Genomic DNA, 24372 nt, shown 5'->3' with positions numbered 1-24372 from the left:
TTGTGTGTGTGTGTGTGTGTTATAACCCCAGTGTGTGTGTGTGTGTATGTGTCTTATAACCCCAGTGTGTGTGTGTGTGTATATGTGTGTTATAACCCCAGTGTGTGTGTGTGTGTGTATGTGTGTTATAACCCCAGTGTGTGTGTGTGTGTGTGTATATATGTGTGTTATAACCCCAGTGTGTGTGTGTGTGTGTATATATGTGTGTTATAACCACAGTGTTTGTGTGTGTGTGTGTGTGTGTATGTGTTATAACCCCAGTGTGTGTGTTTGTGTGTGTGTGTGTCTGTGTGTCTGTGTATATGTGTGTTATAACCCCAGTGTGTGTGTTTGTGTGTGTGTGTGTGTCTGTGTGTCTGTATATATGTGTGTTATAACCCCAGTGTGTGTGTGTGTGTATATGTGTGTTATAACCCCAGTGTTTGTGTGTGTGTGTGTGTATATGTGTTATAACCCCAGTGTGTGTGTGTGTGTGTGTCTGTGTGTCTGTGTATATGTGTGTTATAACCCCAGTGTGTTTGTGTGTGTGTGTATATATGTGTGTTATAACCTCTGTGTGTGTGTGTGTATTTGTGTGTGTGTGTTTGTGTGTGTGTATATGTGTTATAACCCCAGTGTGTGTGTGTGTGTGTATGTGTGTATGTGTGTTATAACCCCAGTGTGTGTGTGTATATGTGTTATAACCCCAGTGTGTGTGTGTGTGTATATGTGTGTTATAACACCAGTGTGTGTGTGTGTATGTGTGTTATAACCCCAGTGTGTGTGTGTGTATATATATGTGTGTTATAACCCGTGTGTGTGTGTCTGTGTGGCTGTGTGTCTGTGTATATATGTGTGTTATAACCCCAGTGTGTTTGTGTGTGTGTGTATATATGTGTGTTATAACCCCTGTGTGTGTGTGTGTGTGTATATATGGGTGTTATAACCCCAGTGTGTGTGTGTGTGTGTGTGTGTGTGTATATATGTGTGTTATAACCCCGTGTGTGTGTGTGTGTGTGTGTGTGTGTGTATATGTGTTATAACCCGTGTGTGTGTGTGTGTGTGTATATATATGTGTTATAACCTCAGTGTGTGTGTGTGTGTGTGTGTGTATATATATGTGTTATAACCCCAGTGTGAGTGTGTGTGTATGTGTGTGTGTATATGTGTTATAATCCAGTGTGTGTGTTTGTGTGTGTGTGTGTGTGTGTGTATATGTGTGTTATAACCCCAGTGTGTGTGTATATATTTGTGTTATAACCCCAGTGTGTGTGTGTGTGTGTGTATATATATATACATATATATATATTTGTGTTACAACCCCTGTGTGTGTGTGTGTATATGCGTGTTATAACCCCAGTGTGTGTGTGTGTGTGTGTATATGTGTGTAATAACCCCAGTGTGTGTGTGTGTGTATTTGTGTGTGTGTGTTTGTGTGTGTGTGTATGTGTTATAACCCCAGTGTGTGTGTGTGTGTGTATATATGTGTTATAACCCCAGTGTGTGTGTGTGTGTGTGTGTGTGTGTGTATGTGTGTATGTGTTTTATAACCCCAGTGTGTGTTTGTGTGTGTATATATGTGTTATAACCCCACTGTGTGTGTGTATGTGTGTTATAACCCCAGTGTGTGTGTGTGTGTGTGTGTATGTGTGTTATAACCCAAGTGTGTGTGTGTGTGTGTGTGTATATATGTGTGTTATAACCCCAGTGTGTGTGTGTGTGTGTGTGTGTGTATATATATATATGTGTGTTATAACCCCAGTGTGTGTGTGTGTGTATATATGTGTGTTATAACCCCAGTGTGTGTGTGTATGTGTGTGTTATAACCCCAGTGTGTGTGTGTGTATATATGTGTGTTATAACCCCAGTGTGTGTGTGTGTGTATATATGAGTTTTATAACCCCAGTGTGTGTGTGTGTGTGTGTTTGTGTGTGTGTGTATATGTGTCTTATAACCCCAGTGTGTGTGTATACATGAGTTTTATAACCCCAGTGTGTGTGTGTGTGTGTGTGTGTGTGTGTGTGTGTGTGTGTGTATATATGTGTGTTATAACCCCAGTGTGTTTGTGTGTATATATGTGTGTTATAACCCCAGTGTGTGTGTGTTTGTGTGTGTGTGTATATATGTGTGTTATAACCCCAGTGTGTGTGTGTGTGTGTGTGTGTGTGTATATGTGTTATAACCCCTGTGTGTGTGTTTGTGTGTGTATATGTGTGTTATAACCCCAGTGTGTGTGTGTGTGTGTGTGTGTATGTGTGTTATAACCCCAGTGTGTGTGTTTGTGTGTGTATATATATATGTGTCTTATAACCCCAGTGTGTGTGTGTGTGTGTGTATATATGTGTGTTATAACCCCAGTGTGTGTGTGTGTCTGTGTATGTGTGTTATAACCCCAGTGTGTGTGTGTGTCTGTGTATGTGTGTTATAACCCCAGTGTGTGTGTGTGTGTCTGTGTGTCTGTGTATATATGTGTGTTATAACCCCAGTGTGTTTGTGTGTGTGTGTATATATGTGTGTTATAACCCCAGTGTGTGAGTGTGTGTGTGTTTGTGTATATATGTGTGTTATAACCCAGTGTGTGTGTGTGTGTGACTGTGTGTCTGTGTATATGTGTGTTATAACCCCAGTGTGTTTGTGTGTGTGTGTATATATGTGTGTTATAACCCCAGTGTGTGTGTGTGTGTGTGTGTATCTGTGTGTCTGTGTATATTTGTGCGTTATAACCCCAGTGTGTTTGTGTGTGTGTGTATATATGTGTGTTATAACCTCTGTGTGTGTGTGTATTTGTGTGTGTGTGTTTGTGTGTGTGTATATGTGTTATAACCCCAGTGTGTGTGTGTGTGTGTGTGTGTATGTGTGTATGTGTGTTATAACCCCAGTGTGTGTGTGTATATATGTGTGTTATAACCCCAGTGTGTGTGTGTGTGTGTGTGTGTATGTGTGTTATAACCCCAGTGTGTGTGTGTGTATATATGTGTGTTATAACCCGTGTGTGTTTGTGTGTGTGTGTATATGTGTGTTATAACCCCAGTGTGTGAGTGTGTATGTGTGTGTGTGTATATATGTGTGTTATAACCTCTGTGTGTGTGTGTATATATATGTGTGTTATAACCCGTGTGTGTGTGTGTGTATTATATATATGTGTGTTATAACCCCAAGTGTGTGTGTGTGTGTGTATATGTGTGTTATAACCCGTGTGTGTGTGTGTGTGTGTGTATATATGTGTTATAACCCCAGTGTGTGTGTGTGTGTGTGTGTGTGTGTATATATATGTGTTATAACCCCAGTGTGTGTGTGTGTGTGTGTGTGTATATGTGTTATAATCCCAGTGTGTGTGTGTTTGTGTGTGTGTGTGTGTATGTATATGTGTGTTATAACCCCAGTGTGTGTGTATATATGTGTTATAACCCCAGTGTGTGTGTGTATGTGTGTTATAACCCCAGTGTGTGTGTGTGTGTGTGTATATATATATATATATATATATATTTGTGTTACAACCCCTGTGTGTGTGTGTGTGTGTATATGTGTGTTATAACCCCAGTGTGTGTGTGTGTGTGTGTGTGTATATGTGTGTAATAACCCCAGTGTGTGTGTGTGTGTGTATTTGTGTGTGTTTGTTTGTGTGTGTGTGTATGTGTTATAACCCCAGTGTGTGTGTGTGTGTATATATGTGTTATAACCCCAGTGTGTGTGTGTGTGTGTGTATGTGTGTATGTGTGTTATAACCCCAGTGTGTGTGTATATGTGTGTTATAACCCCAGTGTGTGTGTGTGTGTGTATGTGTGTTATAACCCCAGTGTGTGTGTGTGTGTGTGTATATGTGTGTTATAACCCCAGTGTGTGTGTGTGTGTGTATGTGTGTTATAACCCCAGTGTGTGTGTGTGTGTGTATATATGTGTGTTATAACCCCAGTGTGTGTGTGTGTGTATATATATATATATATGTGTGTTATAACTCCAGTGTGTGTGTGTGTGTGTGTGTGTATATATGTGTGTTATAACCCCAGTGTGTGTGTGTATGTGTGTGTTATAACCCCAGTGTGTGTGTGTGTATATATGTGTGTTATAACCCCAGTGTGTGTGTGTGTGTGTGTATATGTGTGTTATAACCCCAGAGTGTGTGTGTGTGTGTATATGTGTCTTATAACCCCATTGTGTGTATGTGTGTGTGTGTATATATGTGTGTTATAACCCCAGTGTGTGTGTGTGTGTATATATGTGTGTTATAACCCCAGAGTGTGTGTGTGTGTGTGTATATGTGTCTTATAACCCCAGTGTGTGTGTGTGTGTGTGTGTGTATATATGTGTGTTATAACCCCAGTGTGTGTGTGTGTTTGTGTGTGTGTGTATATATGTGTGTTATAACCCCAGTGTGTGTGTGTGTATGTGTGTATATATGTGTGTTATAACCCCTGTGTGTGTGTGTGTGTGTATATGTTTGTTATAACCCCAGTGTGTGTGTGTATATATGTGTGTTATAACCCCAGTGTGTGTGTATGTGTGTATATATGTGTGTTATAACCCCTGTGTGTGTGTGTGTGTGTGTGTGTATATGTTTGTTATAAGCCCAGTTTGTGTGTGTGTGTGTGTGTGTTATAACCCCAGAGTGTGTGTGTGTATATGTGTCTTATAACCCCAGTGTGTGTGTGTGTGTGTGTGTGTATGTGTGTTATTACCCCAGTGTGTGTGTGTGTGTGTGTGTATATGTGTCTTATAACCCCAGTGTGTGTGTGTATGTGTGTATATATGTGTGTTATAACCCCAGTGTGTGTGTGTGTGTGTGTGTATATATGTGTTATAACCCCAGTGTGTGTGTGTGTGTATATATGTGTGTTATAACCCCAGTGTGTGTGTGTGTGTGTGTGTGTGTATGTGTGTTATAACCCCAGTGTGTGTGTTTGTGTGTGTATATATGTGTGTTATAACCCCAGTGTGTGTGTATGTGTGTGTGTGTATATATGTGTTATAACCCCAGTGTGTGTGTGTGTTTGTGTATATATGTGTGTTATAACCCCAGTGTGTGTGTGTGTGTGTGTATATGTGTCTTATAACCCCAGTGTGTGTGTTTGTGTGTGTATATATGTGTGTTATTACCCCAGTGTGTGTGTGTGTGTGTGTGTGTATATATGTGTTATAACCCCAGTGTGTGTTTGTGTGTGTGTATGTGTGTTATAACCCCAGTGTGTGTGTGTGTATATATATGTGTCTTATAACCCCAGTGTGTGTGTGTGTGTGTGTATGTGTGTTATAACCCCAGTGTGTGTGTGTGTGTGTGTATATATGTGTGTTATAACCCCAGTGTGTGTGTGTGTGTGTATATATGTGTGTTATATCCCCAGTGTGTGTTTGTGTGTGTATATATGTGTTATAACCCCAGTGTGTGTGTGTGTGTGTGTATGTGTGTTATAACCCCAGTGTGTGTGTGTGTGTGTGTGTATATATGTGTGTTATAACCCCAGTGTGTGTGTGTGTGTGTATATATGTGTGTTATAACCCCAGTGTGTGTGTGTATATATATGTGTTTTATAACCCCAGTGTGTGTGTGTGTATATATGTGTGTTATAACCCCAGTGTGTGTGTGTGTGTGTGTATATATGTGTGTTATAACCCCAGTGTGTGTGTGTGTGTGTGTGTGTATATTTGTGTGTTATAACCCCAGTGTGTGTGTGTGTGTGTGTGTATATATGTGTGTTATAACCCCAGTGTGTGTGTGTGTGTGTGTGTGTGTGTGTGTATATATGTGTGTTATAACCCCAGTGTGTGTGTGTGTGTGTGTGTGTGTATATATGTGTGTTATAACCCCAGTGTGTGTGTTTGTGTGTGTATATATGTGTGTTATAACCCCAGTGTGTGTGTGTGTGTGTGTGTATATATGTGTTATAACCCCAGTGTGTGTGTGTGTGTGTGTGTATATATGTGTGTTATAACCCCAGTGTGTGTGTGTGTGTGTGTATATGTGTGTTATAACCCCAGTGTGTGTGTGTGTGTGTATATATATGTGTCTTATAACCCCAGTGTGTGTGTGTGTGTTTGTATGTGTGTTATAACCCCAGTGTGTGTGTGTGTGTGTGTGTGTATGTGTGTTATAACCCCAGTGTGTGTGTGTGTGTGTGTGTGTGTGTGTTATAACCCCAGTGTGTGTGTGTGTGTGTGTATGTGTGTTATAACCCCAGTGTGTGTGTGTGTGTGTGTGTATATATGTGTGTTATAACCCCAGTGTGTGTGTGTGTGTGTGTGTATGTGTGTTATAACCCCAGTGTGTGTGTGTGTGTATATATATGTGTCTTATAACCCCAGTGTGTGTGTGTGTGTGTGTGTTATAACCCCAGTGTGTGTGTGTGTGTGTGTGTGTATGTGTGTTATAACCCCAGTGTGTTTGTGTGTGTGTATATATATGTGTTTTATAACCCCAGTGTGTGTGTGTGTGTGTGTGTTATAACCCCAGTGTGTGTGTGTGTGTGTATATATGTGTGTTATAACCCCAGTGTGTGTGTGTGTGTGTGTATATATGTGTGTTATAACCCCAGTGTGTGTGTATATATATGTGTTTTATAACCCCAGTGTGTGTGTGTGTGTATATATGTGTGTTATAACCCCAGTGTGTGTGTGTGTGTGTGTGTGTATATATATGTGTCTTATAACCCCAGTGTGTGTGTGTGTGTGTGTGTATATATGTGTGTTATAACCCCAGTGTGTGTGTGTGTGTATATGTTATAACCCCAGTGTGTGTGTTTGTGTGTGTATATGTGTGTTATAACCCCAGTGTGTGTGTGTGTGTGTGTGTATGTGTGTGTGTGTATATATATGTGTCTTATAACCCCAGTGTGTGTGTGTGTGTGTGTATGTATATATGTGTGTTATAACCCCAGTGTGTGTGTGTGTGTGTGTATATGTTATAACCCCAGTGTGTGTGTTTGTGTGTGTATATGTGTGTTATAACCCCAGTGTGTGTGTGTGTGTGTGTGTGTGTGTATGTGTGTGTGTGTATATATATGTGTCTTATAACCCCAGTGTGTGTGTGTGTGTGTGTGTATATATATGTGTGTTATAACCCCAGTGTGTGTGTGTGTGTGTGTGTGTGTGTGTGTATGTGTGTTATAACCCGTGTGTGTGTGTGTGTGTGTGTATATATGTGTTGTAACCCCAGTGTGTGTGTGTGTGTGTGTGTGTGTGTGTGTATATATGTGTGTTATAACCCCAGTGTGTGTGTGTGTGTGTGTGTGTATATATGTGTTATAACCCCAGTGTGTGTGTGTGTGTGTGTGTATATATGTGTGTTATAACCCCAGTGTGTGTGTGTGTGTGTGTGTGTGTGTATATATGTGTGTTATAACCCCAGTGTGTGTGTGTGTGTGTGTATATGTGTGTTATAACCCCAGTGTGTGTGTGTGTGTGTGTGTGTGTATATGTGTGTTATAACCCCAGTGTGTGTGTGTGTGTGTGTGTGTTTGTGTATATGTGTGTTATAACCCCAGTGTGTGTGTGTGTGTGTGTGTATATATGTGTGTTATAACCCCAGTGTGTGTGTGTGTGTGTGTGTGTGTGTGTGTGTGTATATATATGTGTGTTATAACCCCAGTGTGTGTGTGTGTGTGTGTGTGTGTATATGTGTGTTATAACCCCAGTGTGTGTGTGTGTGTGTGTGTGTTTGTGTATATGTGTGTTATAACCCCAGTGTGTGTGTGTGTGTGTGTGTATATATGTGTGTTATAACCCCAGTGTGTGTGTGTGTGTGTGTGTGTGTGTGTGTGTTTGTATATATATGTGTGTTATAACCCCAGTGTGTGTGTGTGTCCATAAACTGATCCACAGCTCTTCATAAATGTGTGGAATTGCAGAGAGATAAATAAGATAAACAGATGAACAGACAACTCTGTGGTCAGACCGTTGACTGTAACCCAAGAGCCGACATTCAGTGTTTGAAGGTAAAAATTTTTCAGGAGGTCATCCTGGAATAGCACACTTCCCGTCTAACCTCCGACCTCTGACCCTGCACCTGTCAGGATCTATATAGAGCGTGTGTGAAGTCAGCGAGGTGTTTCATGCTCTTCTTCTGCTGGATGATCCTCAGACCTTCAGGTTATGTCCAGCGCTTCAGAATTCCTCGATTAATCCTTACAATGAATTTAACACACACACATTTATCCAGAAACACAGCCGTTCTTTAGACTAGTCCATTTCTCCTCAGAGATACTTTTACATTACTTGAATTTTTAACTCTTTATCTCTTCTGCATGGATTATTGAGTGCGATTACCTCCGATTTTCACCGGATTTCTCTTCTTTACCTCAGAATTAATTATGAATTGAAATGGAAGCTGCATGAACAAATCTACACAAATGATTCACGTAGAATACAATACTCAGAGTTTGTGTAGCAGGACAAATGTCTTCTAGAGAACATTTTATTGGAGGATGAGCCAGCAAAAAGATCCTGTTCTCTGAGACATGAAAAATAATCTACATTTAAAATAAGATTATCTTCACTGCACATTTCTCAAACAAGAATCTTTTAAGGGAATTATATGCACTGCTGACAGAAAATGAAAGGACCACTTTAAAAACACTTCAGGAAAAATATCATGCTGGACATCTTCACTGATCTGGACGGGGTAATTTGTTAGGAATGAATACATGCCACATGGTTTGATGGAAATAAAAATTATCAACCTAACCTGAAATTTCATTGCTGCAGCTCAGAATGGTCCTCAGTAGTGTGTATGACCCCCATGTGCTTGTATGCCTGACAACGTCAGGGCTCCTAATAAGATGGTGTCCTGGGGTATTTCCTCCCAGATCTGGACCAAGGCATCACTGAGCTCCTGGACAGACTGAAGTGCGACCTGATGGCATCGGATGGACCGAAACATAATGTCCCAGAGGTGTTCTATTGGATTTAGGTTAGGCGAGTGTGGGGGCCATTTAATGGTATCTATTCCTTCATCCTCCAGGAACTGCCTGCATACTCTCACCACATGAGGCCGGGCATTGTGGTGCACCAGGTGGAACCCAGGACCCACTGCACCAGCGAAGGGTCTGACAATGGGTCCAAGGATTTCATCCCGATACCTAATGGCAGTTAGGGTGCCATTGTCTAGCCTGTAGAGGTCTGTGTGTCCCTCCATGGATATGCCTCACTGACCCACCACCAAACAGGTCATGCTGAATGATGTTACAGGCAGCGTAACGTTCTGCACGGCTTCTCCAGACCATTTCACGTCTGTCACGTGTTCAGGGTGAACCTGCTCTCATCTGTGAAAATGCCAGTGGTGGACAGGGTCCACTAGAGGATGTTGGGCCCTCAGGCCACTCTCATGAAGTCTGTTTCTGATTGTTTGGTCAGAGACATTCACACCAGTGGCCTGCTGGAGGTCATTTTGTAGGTCTCTGTGCTTATCCTGTTCCTTCTTGCACAAAGGAGCAGATACCAGTCCTGCTGATGGGTTACGGACCTTCTACTGCCCTGTCCAGCTCTCCTAGAGTCCAGCCTGTCTCCTGGAATCTTTTCCATGTTCTTCAGACTGTGCTGGGAGACACAGCAAACCTTCTGGCAATCACACGTATTGAAGTGCCATCCTGGAGGAGTTGGACTGCCTGTGTGACCTCTGTAGGGTCCAGGTATGGCCTCATGCTACCAGTAGTGACACTGACCCTAGCCAAATATAGAACTAGTGAAAAATAGTCAGAAAAGATGAGTCGTGAAAAAAGGTCAGTGACCTCCACCTGTAAAACCATTCCTGTTTTGGGGTCATCTCATTGTTGTCCATTTAGTGCACCTGTTGTTCATTTCATTAACACCAAAGCAGCTGAAACTGATTAACGACCCCCTCTGCTACTGAACTGACCACCTCAATATCCCAGGAGTTTCACTGACCTGATGTTATACTCTGATTAAAGTGTTCCTTTAATTTCTTTGAGCAGTGTAAATGCACAGAGTGTTCTCTGTTTAAGATGTGTGTGTGTGTGTGTGTGTGTGTGTGAGAGAGAGAGAGAGAAAGAGAGAGCGATAGAGAGAAAGAGAGAGAGAGAGAATTTGTCAAGGAAAAAATGTCAAATCTGGTTGAATCTCATTTTATTAAAACACACAGGAGAATGATTGGCTCAGACTGCAGTGGGTACCATAGCAACAGCACACAGTAAAAACATTATAACGGCACAGTAATAATATTTTTGGCAATTCACTTAAATTGGATTAAAAAAAAAAACATATATAAGCAACCCAACAACCAAAGGACATTAGCAAAAACTTTACCCCTCACCTCTCACTAGCGTCGCAGCCCAGAAACGTTCTAACTTTAGTTCTTATAAACTAGAGAAATGCTAAGGCCTGTTTATTAGCACTGTAACTAATACTGATAAACTAATGACGGTTTATTAGCAGCATAAAGATTGCTTGTCCATTAGCAGTAAGTCTAACACTAGTATGTTAGCTTTAATGCTAATCAGCAGCATGGCACATTCTGGTGAAGTAGTGCAAATGATAGTGCTAGTAATGTTGTGTCAAATTTTGGTAGGATTGAAGAAGGCTAATGCAGATGCTGAACGCTGCACTTTAGCAGTAAGACAGATGTTATTAAATAAAAACAAAGGCTAATGCTAATACGTGAACAGTGTGTCAAATGCTGCCAAAACAGGCTGCAGTCTCTACACTAGTGTTGAGGTAAACTCTAGCACTCCAGTAAATGCTAACTGTGCTAACTATGCTATGCTAACTTTCATCATGAGATTTTGAGTGCCTTCACTTTCACAGCTTTAAATCACCCGTAAAACCTCACACTCATTTCTGACAGACTCACACACCATCACATCAGCTAGAACATTAGCATTAAGTACATTAGCATTAAGTATAGTATTAAAGCTAATGCTGTAACACTAGCCACATGTCAAATTTAGCAATAAGACTGGTACCTTATCTGTAGTGGCTACTGCTAACAGTTTTTATATATATTTAGGAAGCACTGCAGTCCTGAGTGTGTGTGTTTGTGTGTGTGTATATGTGTGTGTATATGTGTGTGTGTGTGTATTGTTGTATCAGTAGCTGTTTCTGCTCCTCAAATTTTCAGATCGTCCAGTCTGCTCTTGTTGTTGCTATAGCGGCTAGCATAGCTTGGCCTGCGCTGGTAATACGGTGATCCAGGGGCGGAGCTTGAGGTTTTCTTCACCCTGGCTTCATCAGGTTTGGTTTCCGCAGGATCGGGTTTGATCTCCGTGGTGATGCGCTCTACTGCAAGATTATCGTGGTTCTGTTTGTGGGCGGAGCGACTGCCATACGCGGGAAACGAGCCGTCAGTGTCCGGGAGTTTGTACTGATGCTCAGGGGGCGGGGCATGGGCAGGGTAATAGGGGTAACTGGCAACAAAGGGAATGACAGCTTCCTCACTAGGTGTTTTGGAGGAAGAGTCAGAGATGGAGTGGCGATAGCGGAGACCCTGGCGACACTTGGTGAAGCCAAGATGGTACATCTCCACCAAGTTCAGGAGGAGTGACACACACGCAACCGAGAGCATGAACAGGATGAAGATGGTTTTCTCTGTAGGGCGCGAGATGTAGCAGTTTACCGTATTGGGACACGGCCAGCTGCTGCACATGTACATGGGCTTGAGCTCGAAGCCGTACAGGAAGTACTGAGCCACCAGGAAGCCCACCTCCAGCAGAGTTTTGAAAATGACATTGAGCACATACGTGCGGAGCAGCGCCCCCTGCAGCCTGATCTTCCCCTGTTCGTCCCGAATCGTCGCGGTCACTTTCTCCTCTTTCCCAGCTCCATCCCGATCTGCACGCTTCTGCTTGTCCTCCATGCGCAGCAGGTGCAGGATGTGTCCCAGGTAGATAAGCGTGGGGACGGACACAAAGATTATCTGCATGACCCAAAAGCGTATGTGTGAGATGGGGAAGGTGCGGTCATAGCAGACATTTTGACAGCCAGGCTGCTTGGTGTCGCAGGTGAAACCCGACTGTTCGTCACCCCACACCTTCTCCGCTGCTGCTCCCAGAACCAGGATCCTGAAGATGAAGAGCACAGAGAGCCACACCTTCCCCACCACCGTGGAGTGCTCCTGAGCGCTCTCCAACAACTTCCCCAACGAGCTCCAATCACCCATGACTGACCACTATCCACACACAGCCTGTGGAAGGGGAGGGAATCAGACAGGTTAATGGATCTGAAACAGATATCTGAGTATTACAGCGTTGTTTTTGTCTCTGATGTAAATTAATTCTGGTCAGATTCTGAATCAGCTGATTATATTAATCAAATCTCCTTCATCAATTCTCCTTCATCAAATCTCCTTCATCAATTCTCCTTCATCAAATCTCCTTCATCAATTCTCCTTCATCAAATCTCCTTCATCAAATCTCCTTCATCAATTCTCCTTCATCAATTCTCCTTCATCAATTCTCCTTCATCAAATTTCCTTCATCAAATCTCCTTCATCAATTCTCCTTCATCAATTCTCCTCCATCACATCTCCTTCACAGGAAATCAGAAGAGCCCTGAGATTTCAAACATATTGCTCTAACATATTTTTCAAAATATTTCTGTAAACAACTTTAATATCCTTAATGTTCAAACAGGAACCAGGAACTGATTTAGGAACTGTGTAGTTCTCATTCTCTAGAACTGTTTGGATTCCACTTTAAAAATATAACCAATGTTTAACATTTAGTCTTACATGACTTCCTGTTTCTGTATGATGTCATAGACATATGACCCTCAGTGTCGCGGTATCAAAGGCATTCAGCCAACAACCTGTGACATCTTGCCACATCATTCTGTGTGTGTGTGTGTGTGTGAGTTTTGAGTATCTCTCCACACACAGTGGACTGATATTACAATTATAACTTGTAAATAATGTTATATCTAAATATTAGTTTGATGAGTCCCTAAAATTAATCCCTGTCTTAATAAATACAGTAAACAATAATAATTCATCTGAACATCTACTTAATTAAAGTCATAATTAATTAAAGTAGTAGTTAATTAAAATATACATCATTAAAACCCAAGCATCAGTGATTCTGAGAGAAACAGCCACAAAGAGAAAAGGTTCACTCTGGATAACAGTGTTCCGAGTAAAAGCCATATTGAATCATTAGAGTGAGTGATAATGAATCGTTAGAGTGAGTCAAAATGAATCAGTAGAGCAGGTCATAATGAATCATTAGAGCGAGTCATGATGAATCATTAGAGTGAGTCATAAGGAATCATTAGAGTGAGTCATAATGAATCATTAGGGTGAGTCATAATGAATCATTAGAGTGAGTCATAATGAATCGTTAGAGTGAGTCATAATGAATCGTTAGAGTGAGTCATAATGAATCGTTAGAGCGAGTCAAAATGAATCAGTAGAGCGAGTCATAATGAATCATTAGAGCGAGTCATGATAAATCATTAGAGCGAGTCATAATGAATCATTAGAGCGAGTCATAATGAATCAGTAGAGCGAGTCATAATGAATCAGTAGAGTGAGTCATAATGAATCAGTAGAGTGAGTCATAATGAATCATTACAGCGAGTCATGATGAATCATTAGAGCGAGTCATGATGAATCATTAGAGTGAGTCATGATGAATCAGTAGAGTGAGTCATAATGAATCAGTAGAGTGAGTCATAATGAATCATTAGAGTGAGTCATAATGAAATATTAGAGTGAGTGATAATGAATCGTTAGAGTGAGTGATAATGAATCATTAGAGTGAGTCATAATGAATCGTCAGAGCGAGTCATAATGAATCGTCAGAGCGAGTCATACTGAATCAGTATAATTAGTGTTCATGAATCAGTAAGTATAAACTCATTAATAAATATGACCCAAATTACCAAAACAAATAATAAAGAAATAAGTATTCAATACTTCAAAGAATAAAAAACATGCTTTTTTGTGTGCTCTGTGTGTGTGTGTGTGTGTGTGGTGCTCTGTGTGTGTGTGTGTGTGGTGCTCTGTGTGTGTGTGTGTGTGTGGTGCTCTGTGTGTGTGTGTGTGTGGTGCTCTGTGTGTGTGTGTGTGTGTGTGGTGCTCTGTGTGTGTGTGTGTGGTGCTCTGTGTGTGTGTGAAGTGCTGTGTAATTGTGAATGTGTTAACAAATTCAAAGTTAGAATAGGTTTCTATAAATTAGTAGGTGTGTGTAAAAGTGTGGTTTTGGGATGTGTGTGTGTGTGTGTGTGTGTGTGTGTGTGTGTATCAGGAAATAGGGACTCACCTTCACCATATGTTCACATCCAGTACGAGAGTCCAAACACACACATCTACACACACGTGAAACACAGAGCAACAACAAAACTGTGGCTACAAGTTACAACCATCTGCTAATAAACACGTTTTGTGTGTGTGTGTGTTGGGGTTAAATTTGGCAGACAACACAATCCCTTAGAGAGAACTGTAAACCGTATCCTGCCTCCTTTATGCAGACTGACAGCAGCTCAACCAATCAGATGGCAGGGTAATGTTTAGAATTTGGCTAAATATATTCTCCCTGCTGCAGAGAAAATACACACACACACACACACACACACACACAGAGAGAAAGAGAGTGAGAGAGAGAGACACACAGACAGACAGACAAAGCTGTAATAATGATGGATTAAATAGCATTACAGTACACTACTGCCCTAAACACTGACCCCAACTCTGACTCCACCTCTATCACTGGCTCACACCCATTCATTCATGTCTAGGAGTGTGTGTGTGTGTGTGTGTGTGTGAGAAAGTTTTTGGACATATTACATTTATTCACTGTTTATGATTCAGTATGATTCAGGAAACTTTGTTATTAATTAGCAGATTTATTTAGCATATGCAAATTACAGGATGATGTCAACAAAAATGTCCCATTCCAGGTAAGCTCTTCTGTTAGCCAAGAATGATTCACTGCAATGCATTGTGGGAAAATGGAACAGCTTTCTCATCATGGATCACGGTGTGAAATCACAGCAGCATGTCTGAGGAGGAAACAACCGTTACACACACCCCTGAGCTTCTATGGATTTAAAGGAGCACTAGTATGCTGCCTACCTAGGGACCCTTCTCAGTCTCTCATTTTCTTATCATTCTCTCTGCTACAACTATCTCTTTTATTCAGTGTCATACTTCACATCTCAGAATTAGTTAAATCTAGTTAACTAGTGAACTGCCCAGGCTGAGAGAGACAGAGGCTTAGGGTCAGATTAGATTCTGAACTTTATTAGTTACTCAATGTCATTAATGTTAGCTAAATACAAATCACAGCGGTTTGTTTATTTATCAAAGGGGTAGTGTAGGCGTGGTGATGCAGTGAGGTTAGGGTAGGGGTAGGGGTAGGGGTAGTGTAGGCGTGGTGATGCAGTGAGTTGAAGCTGAGTGAAGATGAAGGTTTTTTCTTTAAATAAAACATGTCTTTAGTAGGAGAAGAGTTTGTGGCTGATCCAGGCTCCCACATGCGGCTGCTCGCTGGAGTTCAGGTGTTTGCTCACAGCGCGGGCGATGAGGAAGATGATCTCGGCGATGTTGAGGAGAACACAGATACCCGAGACAGCCAGCATGAAGATGGTGAAGACGGTTTTCTCTGTGGGACGCGAGACGAAACAGTCCACGGTGTTGGGACACGGGTAGGCGTCGCACTTGACCAGACGGAACATGCGATATCCGGGGTAGATGGCGTAGAACAGGTAGAGGAAGGCTGACTCGAAGGCAACGCGCACCAGCAGGCTAAAGACGTACGTCCACCAGAGGGCGCCGCTGATCTCGGTGGCGCGCGCGGCAATCCGTTCCAGCTCGCCCGGACCTGGGTGGTGGCGCCGCAGCTTCTTCTGCAGGTGCTTTCGGTGCACAACATGCATGTGCACTAGCAGGGCGGCGCTGGACACCAGGATGAGCTGCAGCGCCCACAGACGAGTGTGTGAGATGGGGAAGAAGTGGTCGTAGCACACACTGTTGCAGCCTGGCTGCTGTGTGTTACATGTGAACTGCTCACGCTCGTCACTCCACACACTCTCCGCGGCCACGGCTAACACCAACACACGGAACACGAAGAGCACTGAGAGCCACACTCGCCCCAGAGCCGTGGAGTGACGACTACCACCGCTGATCACAGCGTAGAACGTCGCCCAGTTCATCCTCACTCACCGCTCTAAAAACTCACACACACACACACACACACACAGAAAAACACACACTGTCATATCCTAATAATGTTGCACAATAGCACTGCTCCATTAAATACAGACACACAGACAGACATGTTAGTTACCCGTCTCTGGAGATGATGTTAGTGTCTGTGTTTCCGGAGGGACACTCAACCACATCGGTCACACACACTCTCCATCTCAGTGAGTGTGAGTGTGTGTGTGTGTGTGTGTGTGTGTACACTTTGTGATGCAGCGGGTGGATTGGAACTCTCTCTCTCTTTCTCTCTCTCTCTCTTTCAAGAACTTCACACACACACACACACACACACACACACACTCACACACAAAATTTGCTTTGTGACTGAACCCACACACTGTGTGACACCCGCTGACCCTAAAGTCACATGATCCTCAAGAGGGCGTCAGATTGGCTAAGAGACAGAAGGTCACACTGTGTGTGTGTGTGTGTGTGCGTGTGTGCGTGTGTGTGTGTGTGTGTGCTGTGTCATTACTTCCTATTCATCATCAACTTTAACACATTAAGTTTGTAACATAATTAAATATAATGAATGTAGAATATAACACCAACATACTGCACTCACTACAGAGTGGGAGTGTGAGTCACTAACAGAGCTCCACACACACACACACACACACACACACACACTTGGCTGTGTTGTTATTAGAGATATTGTGCATCCACTTCAAATATCTCTGATATAACTCTAACCCTGTTGGGGAACACTGTGTTTCATTTTGCAATGCTAATGAGTCATACTGCTGTTAGCATAAGCATACAATGGCTGCTTGTACTACTTTGCTCACACACACACACACACACACAAACACATACACACACACACATACACACACACACTATGCTGTAGGTGAGATCAGGATGCTGCTCTTTACTGTGAATTAAAAAGACAGCAATTATTTGGAAAGTTATAAAAGAATATGAAAAAGAAGTATTTAACATATAAAAGTTTTATTTTATATGAAACATAATACGAAGTAATGAAGTGGCCAAGAGTAGAGGACTGAGAGTAGAGGACTGAGAGTACAGGACTGAGAGTAGAGGACTGAGAGTACAGGACTGAGAGTAGAGGACTGAGAGTACAGGACAGAGAGTATAGGACTGAGAGTACAGGACTGAGAGAAGAGGACAGAGAGTAGAGGACAGAGAGTAGAGGACTGAGAGTACAGGACATAGAGTAGAGGACTGAGAGTACAGGACAAAGAGTACAGGACTGAGTGTAGAGGACTGAGAGTACAGGACTGAGAGTACAGGACAGAGAGTAGAGGACTGAGAGTAGAGGACTGAGAGTACAGGACTGAGAGTACAAGACTAAGAGAAGAGGACTTAGAGTACAGGACTGAGAGTAGAGGACTGAGAGTACAGGACTTAGAGTAGAGGACTGAGAGTAGAGGACTGAGAGTAGAGGACAGAGAGTAGAGGACTGAGAGTGGAGGACTGAGAGTAGAGGACTGAGAGTACAGGACTTAGAGTAGAGGACTGAGAGTAGAGGATTGAGAGTACAGGACTGAGAGTAGAGGACTGACAGTACAGGACTGAGAGTAGAGGACTGAGAGTAGAGGACTGAGAGTAGAGGACTGAGAGTACAGGACAGAGAGTACAGGACTGAGAGTAGAGGACAGAGAGTACAGGACTTAGAGTAGAGGACTGAGAGTAGAGGACTGAGAGTAGAAGACAGAGAGTACAGGACTTAGAGTAGAGGACAGAGAGTAGAGGACAGAGAGTAGAGGACTGAGAGTACAGGACATAGAGTACAGGACTGAGAGTACAGGACTGAGAGTACAGGACAGAGAGTAGAGGACTGAGAGTACAGGACTGAGAGTAGAGCACTGAGAGTACAGGACTGAGAGTACAGGACTGAGAGTAGAGCATTGAGAGTAGAGGACAGAGAGTACAGGACTGAGAGTAGAGGACTGAGAGTCGAGGATTGAGAGTACAGGACTTAGAGTAGAGGACTGAGAGTACAGGACTTAGAGTAGAGGACTGAGAGTACAGGACTGAGAGTACAGGACTGAGAGTACAGGACTGAGAGTAAAGGACTGAGAGAAGAGGACTGAGAGTACAGGACAGAGAGTACAGGACTGAGAGTACAGGACTGAGAGTACAGGACTGAGAGTAGAGGACTGAGAGTAAAGGACTGAGAGTAGAGGACAGAGAGCAGAGGACTGAGAGTACAGGACTGAGAGTAGAGGACTGAGAGTACAGGACTGAGAGTACAGGACTGAGAGTAGAGGACTGAGAGTACAGGACTGAGAGTACAGGACTGAGAGTACAGGACTTAGAGTAGAGGACTGAGAGTACAGGACAGAGAGTACAGGACTGAGAGTACAGGACTGAGAGTACAGGACTGAGAGTAGAGGACTGAGAGTAAAGGACTGAGAGTAGAGGACAGAGAGCAGAGGACTGAGAGTACAGGACTGAGAGTAGAGGACTGAGAGTACAGGACTGAGAGTACAGGACTGAGAGTAGAGGACTGAGAGTACAGGACTGAGAGAAGAGGACAGAGATTAGAGGACTGAGAGTACAGGACTGAGAGTAGAGGACTGAGAGTACAGGACAGAGAGTACAGGACTGAGAGTACAGGACTGAGAGAAGAGGACAGAGAGTAGAGGACAGAGAGTAGAGGACTGAGAGTACAGGACATAGAGTAGAGGACTGAGAGTACAGGACAAAGAGTACAGGACTGAGAGTACAGGACAGAGAGTACAGGACTGAGAGTACAGGACTGAGAGAAGAGGACAGAGAGTAGAGGACAGAGAGTAGAGGACTGAGAGTACAGGACATAGAGTAGAGGACTGAGAGTACAGGACAAAGAGTACAGGACTGAGTGTAGAGGACTGAGAGTACAGGACTGAGATTAGAGGACTGAGAGTAGAGGACTGAGAGTACAGGACTGAGAGTACAGGACAGAGAGTACAGGACTGAGAGTACAGGACTGAGAGTAGAGGACTGAGAGTACAGGACAGAGAGTACAGGACTGAGAGTACAGGACTGAGAGTAGAGGACTGAGAGTACAGGACAGAGAGTACAGGACTGAGAGTAAAGGACTGAGAGTAGAGGACAGAGAGCAGAGGACTGAGAGTACAGGACTGAGAGTAGAGGACTGAGATTATAGGACTGAGTATAGAGGACTGAGAGTACAGGACTGAGATTAGAGGACTGAGAGTAGAGGACAGAGAGTAGAGGACTGAGAGTACAGGACAGAGAGGACAGGACTGAGAGTACAGGACTGAGAGTACAGGACTGAGAGTAGAGGACTGAGAGTACAGGACTAAGAGTAAAGGACTGAGAGTACAGGACTTAGAGTACAGGACAGAGAGTAGAGGACTGAGAGTACAGGACTGAGAGTAGAGGACTGAGAGTACAGGACTGAGAGTAGAGGACTGAGAGTACAGGACTGAGAGAAGAGGACAGAGATTAGAGGACTGAGAGTACAGGACTGAGAGTAGAGGACTGAGAGTACAGGACAGAGAGTACAGGACTGAGAGTACAGGACTGAGAGAAGAGGACAGAGAGTAGAGGACAGAGAGTAGAGGACTGAGAGTACAGGACATAGAGTAGAGGACTGAGAGTACAGGACAAAGAGTACAGGACTGAGTGTAGAGGACTGAGAGTACAGGACTGAGATTAGAGGACTGAGAGTAGAGGACTGAGAGTACAGGACTGAGAGTACAGGACTGAGAGTACAGGACTGAGAGTACAGGACAGAGAGTACAGGACTGAGAGTAAAGGACTGAGAGTAGAGGACAGAGAGCAGAGGACTGAGAGTACAGGACTGAGAGTAGAGGACTGAGATTATAGGACTGAGTATAGAGGACTGAGAGTACAGGACTGAGATTAGAGGACTGAGAGTAGAGGACAGAGAGTAGAGGACTGAGAGTACAGGACAGAGAGAACAGGACTGAGAGTACAGGACTGAGAGTAATGGACTGAGAGTAGAGGACTGAGAGTACAGGACTAAGAGTAAAGGACTGAGAGTACAGGACTTAGAGTACAGGACAGAGAGTAGAGGACTGAGAGTACAGGACTGAGAGTAGAGGACTGAGAGTACAGGACTGAGAGTAGAGGAATGAGAGTACAGGACTGAGAGTACAGGACTGAGAGTAGAGGACTGAGAGTACAGGACTGAGAGTACAGGACTGAGAGTACATGACTGAGAGTATAGGACTGAGAGTACAGGACAGAGAGTAGAGGACTGAGAGTAGAGGACTGAGAGTACAGGACTGAGAGTACAGGACTAAGAGAAGAGGACTTAGAGTACAGGACTGAGAGTAGAGGACTGAGAGTAGAGGACTGAGAGTAGAGGACAGAGAGTACAGGACGTAGAGTAGAGGACTGAGAGTAGAGGACTGAGAGTAGAGGATTGAGAGTAGAGGACTTAGAGTAGAGGACTGAGAGTAGAGGACTGAGAGTAGAGGACAGAGAGTAGAGGACAGAGAGTAGAGGACTGAGAGTGGAGGACTGAGAGTAGAGGACTGAGAGTAGAGGACTGAGAGTAGAGGACTTGGAGTACAGGACTGAGAGTAGAGGACTGAGAGTACAGGACTTAGAGTAGAGGACTGAGAGTAGAGGATTGAGAGTAGAGGACTGAGAGTAGAGGACTGAGAGTACAGGACTGAGAGTAGAGGACTGACAGTACAGGACTGAGAGTAGAGGACTGAGAGTACAGGACTGAGAGTAAAGGACTGAGAGTAGAGGACAGAGAGCAGAGGACTGAGAGTACAGGACTGAGAGTAGAGGACTGAGAGTACAGGACTGAGAGTACAGGACTGAGAGTAGAGGACTGAGAGTACAGGACTGAGAGAAGAGGACAGAGATTAGAGGACTGAGAGTACAGGACTGAGAGTAGAGGACTGAGAGTACAGGACAGAGAGTACAGGACTGAGAGTACAGGACTGAGAGAAGAGGACAGAGAGTAGAGGACAGAGAGTAGAGGACTGAGAGTACAGGACAAAGAGTACAGGACTGAGAGTAGAAGACTGAGAGTAGAGGACTGAGAGTACAGGACTGAGTGTAGAGGACTGAGAGTACAGGACTGAGATTAGAGGACTGAGAGTAGAGGACTGAGAGTACAGGACTGAGAGTACAGGACAGAGAGTACAGGACTGAGAGTACAGGACTGAGAGTAGAGGACTGAGAGTACAGGACAGAGAGTACAGGACTGAGAGTAGAGGACTGAGAGTACAGGACAGAGAGTACAGGACTGAGAGTAAAGGACTGAGAGTAGAGGACAGAGAGCAGAGGACTGAGAGTACAGGACTGAGAGTAGAGGACTGAGATTATAGGACTGAGTATAGAGGACTGAGATTAGAGGACTGAGAGTAGAGGAGAGAGAGTAGAGGACTGAGAGTACAGGACAGAGAGAACAGGACTGAGAGTACAGGACTGAGAGTACAGGACTGAGAGTAGAGGACTGAGAGTACAGGACTGAGAGTAGAGGACTGAGAGTACAGGACTTAGAGTACAGGACAGAGAGTAGAGGACTGAGAGTACAGGACTGAGAGTAGAGGACTGAGAGTACAGGACTGAGAGTAGAGGACTGAGAGTACAGGACTGAGAGTACAGGACTGAGAGTAGAGGACTGAGAGTACAGGACTGAGAGTACAGGACTGAGAGTAGAGGACTGAGAGTACAGGACAGAGAGTACAGGACTGAGAGTAGAGGACTGAGAGTACAGGACTGAGAGTACATGACTGAGAGTATAGGACTGAGAGTACAGGACAGAGAGTAGAGGACTGAGAGTAATGGACTGAGAGTAGAGGACTGAGAGTACAGGACTGAGAGTAGAGGACTGAGAGTACAGGACAGAGAGTAGAGGACTGAGAGTCGAGGATTGAGAGTACAGGACTTAGAGTAGAGGACTGAGAGTACAGGACTGAGAGTACAGGAAAGAGAGTACAGGACAAAGAGTACAGGACTTAGAGTAGAGGACTGAGAGTACAGGACTGAGAGTAGAGGACTGAGAGTCGAGGACTGAGAGTACAGGACTGAGAGTAGAGGACTGAGAGTACAGGACAAAGAGTACAGGACTGAGAGTAGAGGACTGAGAGTAGAGGACTGAGAGTACAGGACATAGAGTAGAGGACTGAGTACAGCACTGAGAGTACAGGACTGAGATTAGAGGACTGAGTATAGAGGACTGAGAGTACAGGACTGAGATTAGAGGACTGAGAGTAGAGGACAGAGAGTAGAGGACTGAGAGTACAGGACAGAGAGAACAGGACTGAGAGTACAGGACTGAGAGTATAGGACTGAGAGTACAGGACTGAGAGTACAGGACTGAGAGTACATGACTGAGAGTATAGGACTGAGAGTACAGGACAGAGAGTAGAGGACTGAGAGTACTGGACTGAGAGTAGAGGACAGAGTAGAGGACTGAGAGTACAGGACAGAGAGTAGAGGACTGAGAGTCGAGGATTGAGAGTACAGGACTGAGAGTAGAGGACAGAGTACAGGACTGAGAGTACAGGACTGAGAGTACATGACTGAGAGTATAGGACTGAGAGTACAGGACTGAGAGTAGAGGACTGAGAGTACAGGACTGAGAGTACAGGACTGAGAGTAGAGGACTGAGAGTACAGGACAGAGAGTACAGGACTGAGAGTCGAGGATTGAGAGTACAGGACTTAGAGTAGAGGACTGAGAGTACAGGACTGAGAGTACAGGACTGAGAGAAGAGGACTGAGAGTACAGGACAAAGAGTACAGGACTGAGAGTAGAGGACTGAGAGTAAAGGACTGAGAGTAGAGGACAGAGAGCAGAGGACTGAGAGTACAGGACAGAGAGTAGAGGACTGAGAGTACAGGACTGAGAGTACAGGACTTAGAGTAGAGGACTGAGAGTACAGGACTGAGAGTAGAGGACTGAGAGTCGAGGATTGAGAGTAGAGGACTGAGAGTAGAGGACTGAGAGTAGAGGACTGAGAGTACAGGAAAGAGAGTACAGGACTGAGAGTAGAGGACTGAGAGTACAGGACAAAGAGTACAGGACTTAGAGTAGAGGACTGAGAGTACAGGACTGAGAGTAGAGGACTGAGAGTCGAGGATTGAGAGTACAGGACTGAGAGTAGAGGACTGAGAGTACAGGACTGAGAGTAGAGGACTGAGAGTACAGGACAGAGAGTACAGGACTGAGAGTAGAGGACTGAGAGTACTGGACTGAGAGTACAGGACTGAGAGTACAGGACTGAGAGTACAGGACAGAGAGTACAGGACTGAGAGTACAGGACAGAGAGTACAGGACTGAGAGTACAGGACTGAGAGTAGAGGACAGAGAGTACAGGACTGAGAGTAGAGGACTGAGAGTACAGGACAGAGAGTACAGGACTGAGAGTAGAGGACTGAGAGTAGAGGACTGAGAGTACAGGACTGAGAGTAGAGGACTGAGAGTACAGGACTGAGAGTAGAGGACTGAGAGTAGAGGACTGAGAGTACAGGACTGAGAGTACAGGACTGAGAGTATAGGACTGAGAGTACAGGACAGAGAGTAGAGGACTGAGAGTACTGGACTGAGAGTACAGGACTGAGAGTAGAGGACTGAGAGTAGAGGACTGAGAGTACAGGACAGAGAGTACAGGACTGAGAGTAGATGACTGAGAGTACAGGACTGAGAGTAGAGGACTGAGAGTACAGGACTGAGAGTAGAGGACTGAGAGTACAGGACTGAGAGTAGAGGACTGAGAGTAGAGGACTGAGAGTACAGGACTGAGAGTAGAGGACTGAGAGTAGAGGACTGAGAGTACAGGACTGAGAGTACAGGACAGAGAGTACAGGACTGAGAGTACAGGACTGAGAGTAGAGGACTTAGAGTAGAGGACTGAGAGTACAGGACTGAGAGTACAGGACAGAGAGTATAGGACAGAGAGAAGAGGACTGAGAGTAGAGGACTGAGTGTACAGGACAAAGAGTAGAGGACTGAGAGTACAGGACTGAGTGTACAGGACAAAGAGTAGAGGACTGAGAGTACAGGACAGAGAGTAGAGGACTGAGAGTACAGGACTGAGAGTACAGGACAGAGAGTAGAGGACTGAGAGTACAGGACTGAGAGTAGAGGATTGAGAGTACAGGACTGAGAGTACATGACTGAGAGTATAGGACTGAGAGTACAGGACAGAGAGTAGAGGACTGAGAGTACTGGACTGAGAGTACAGGACTGAGAGTAGAGGACTGAGAGTAGAGGACTGAGAGTACAGGACTGAGAGTAGAGGACTGAGAGTACAGGACTGAGAGAACTGGACTGAGAGTACAGGACTGAGA

At 44.1% G+C, this 24372-nt stretch overlaps 2 protein-coding genes across 3 annotated transcripts; both read right to left on the bottom strand.

Annotated features, from left to right (window-relative positions):
• Positions 1 to 10958: 10958 nt before the first annotated feature.
• Positions 10959 to 14322, bottom strand: gja2 (gap junction protein, alpha 2). Its single transcript, XM_058383944.1, has 2 exons — positions 14178 to 14322; positions 10959 to 12103 (listed from the first exon to the last, which is right to left on the bottom strand). The coding sequence occupies exon 2, from the start codon at positions 12077 to 12079 to the stop codon at positions 11030 to 11032; it is 1050 nt and encodes a 349-aa protein (XP_058239927.1). The 5' UTR covers positions 12080 to 12103; positions 14178 to 14322; the 3' UTR covers positions 10959 to 11029.
• A 437-nt stretch (positions 14323 to 14759) lies between these two features.
• On the bottom strand, positions 14760 to 16341 carry gjb1a (gap junction protein beta 1a). Of its 2 annotated transcripts, none has more exons than XM_058383945.1 (2): positions 16203 to 16341; positions 14760 to 16082 (listed from the first exon to the last, which is right to left on the bottom strand). In XM_058383945.1, the coding sequence occupies exon 2, from the start codon at positions 16066 to 16068 to the stop codon at positions 15352 to 15354; it is 717 nt and encodes a 238-aa protein (XP_058239928.1). In that variant the 5' UTR covers positions 16069 to 16082; positions 16203 to 16341; the 3' UTR covers positions 14760 to 15351. The 2 variants fall into 2 exon arrangements, with proteins under 2 accessions (XP_058239928.1, XP_058239929.1); XM_058383946.1 differs by having other exon boundaries at positions 14760 to 16089; positions 16203 to 16327.
• Between the last annotated feature and the right edge of the window lie 8031 nt (positions 16342 to 24372).

The sequence above is a fragment of the Hemibagrus wyckioides genome, linkage group LG28 (assembly GCF_019097595.1).
Source record: "Hemibagrus wyckioides isolate EC202008001 linkage group LG28, SWU_Hwy_1.0, whole genome shotgun sequence".
Classification (NCBI taxonomy): domain Eukaryota; kingdom Metazoa; phylum Chordata; class Actinopteri; order Siluriformes; family Bagridae; genus Hemibagrus; species Hemibagrus wyckioides.
The sequence above is the reverse complement of the archived record's forward strand: the minus strand, read 5'-3'. Positions and strand labels throughout refer to the sequence as shown.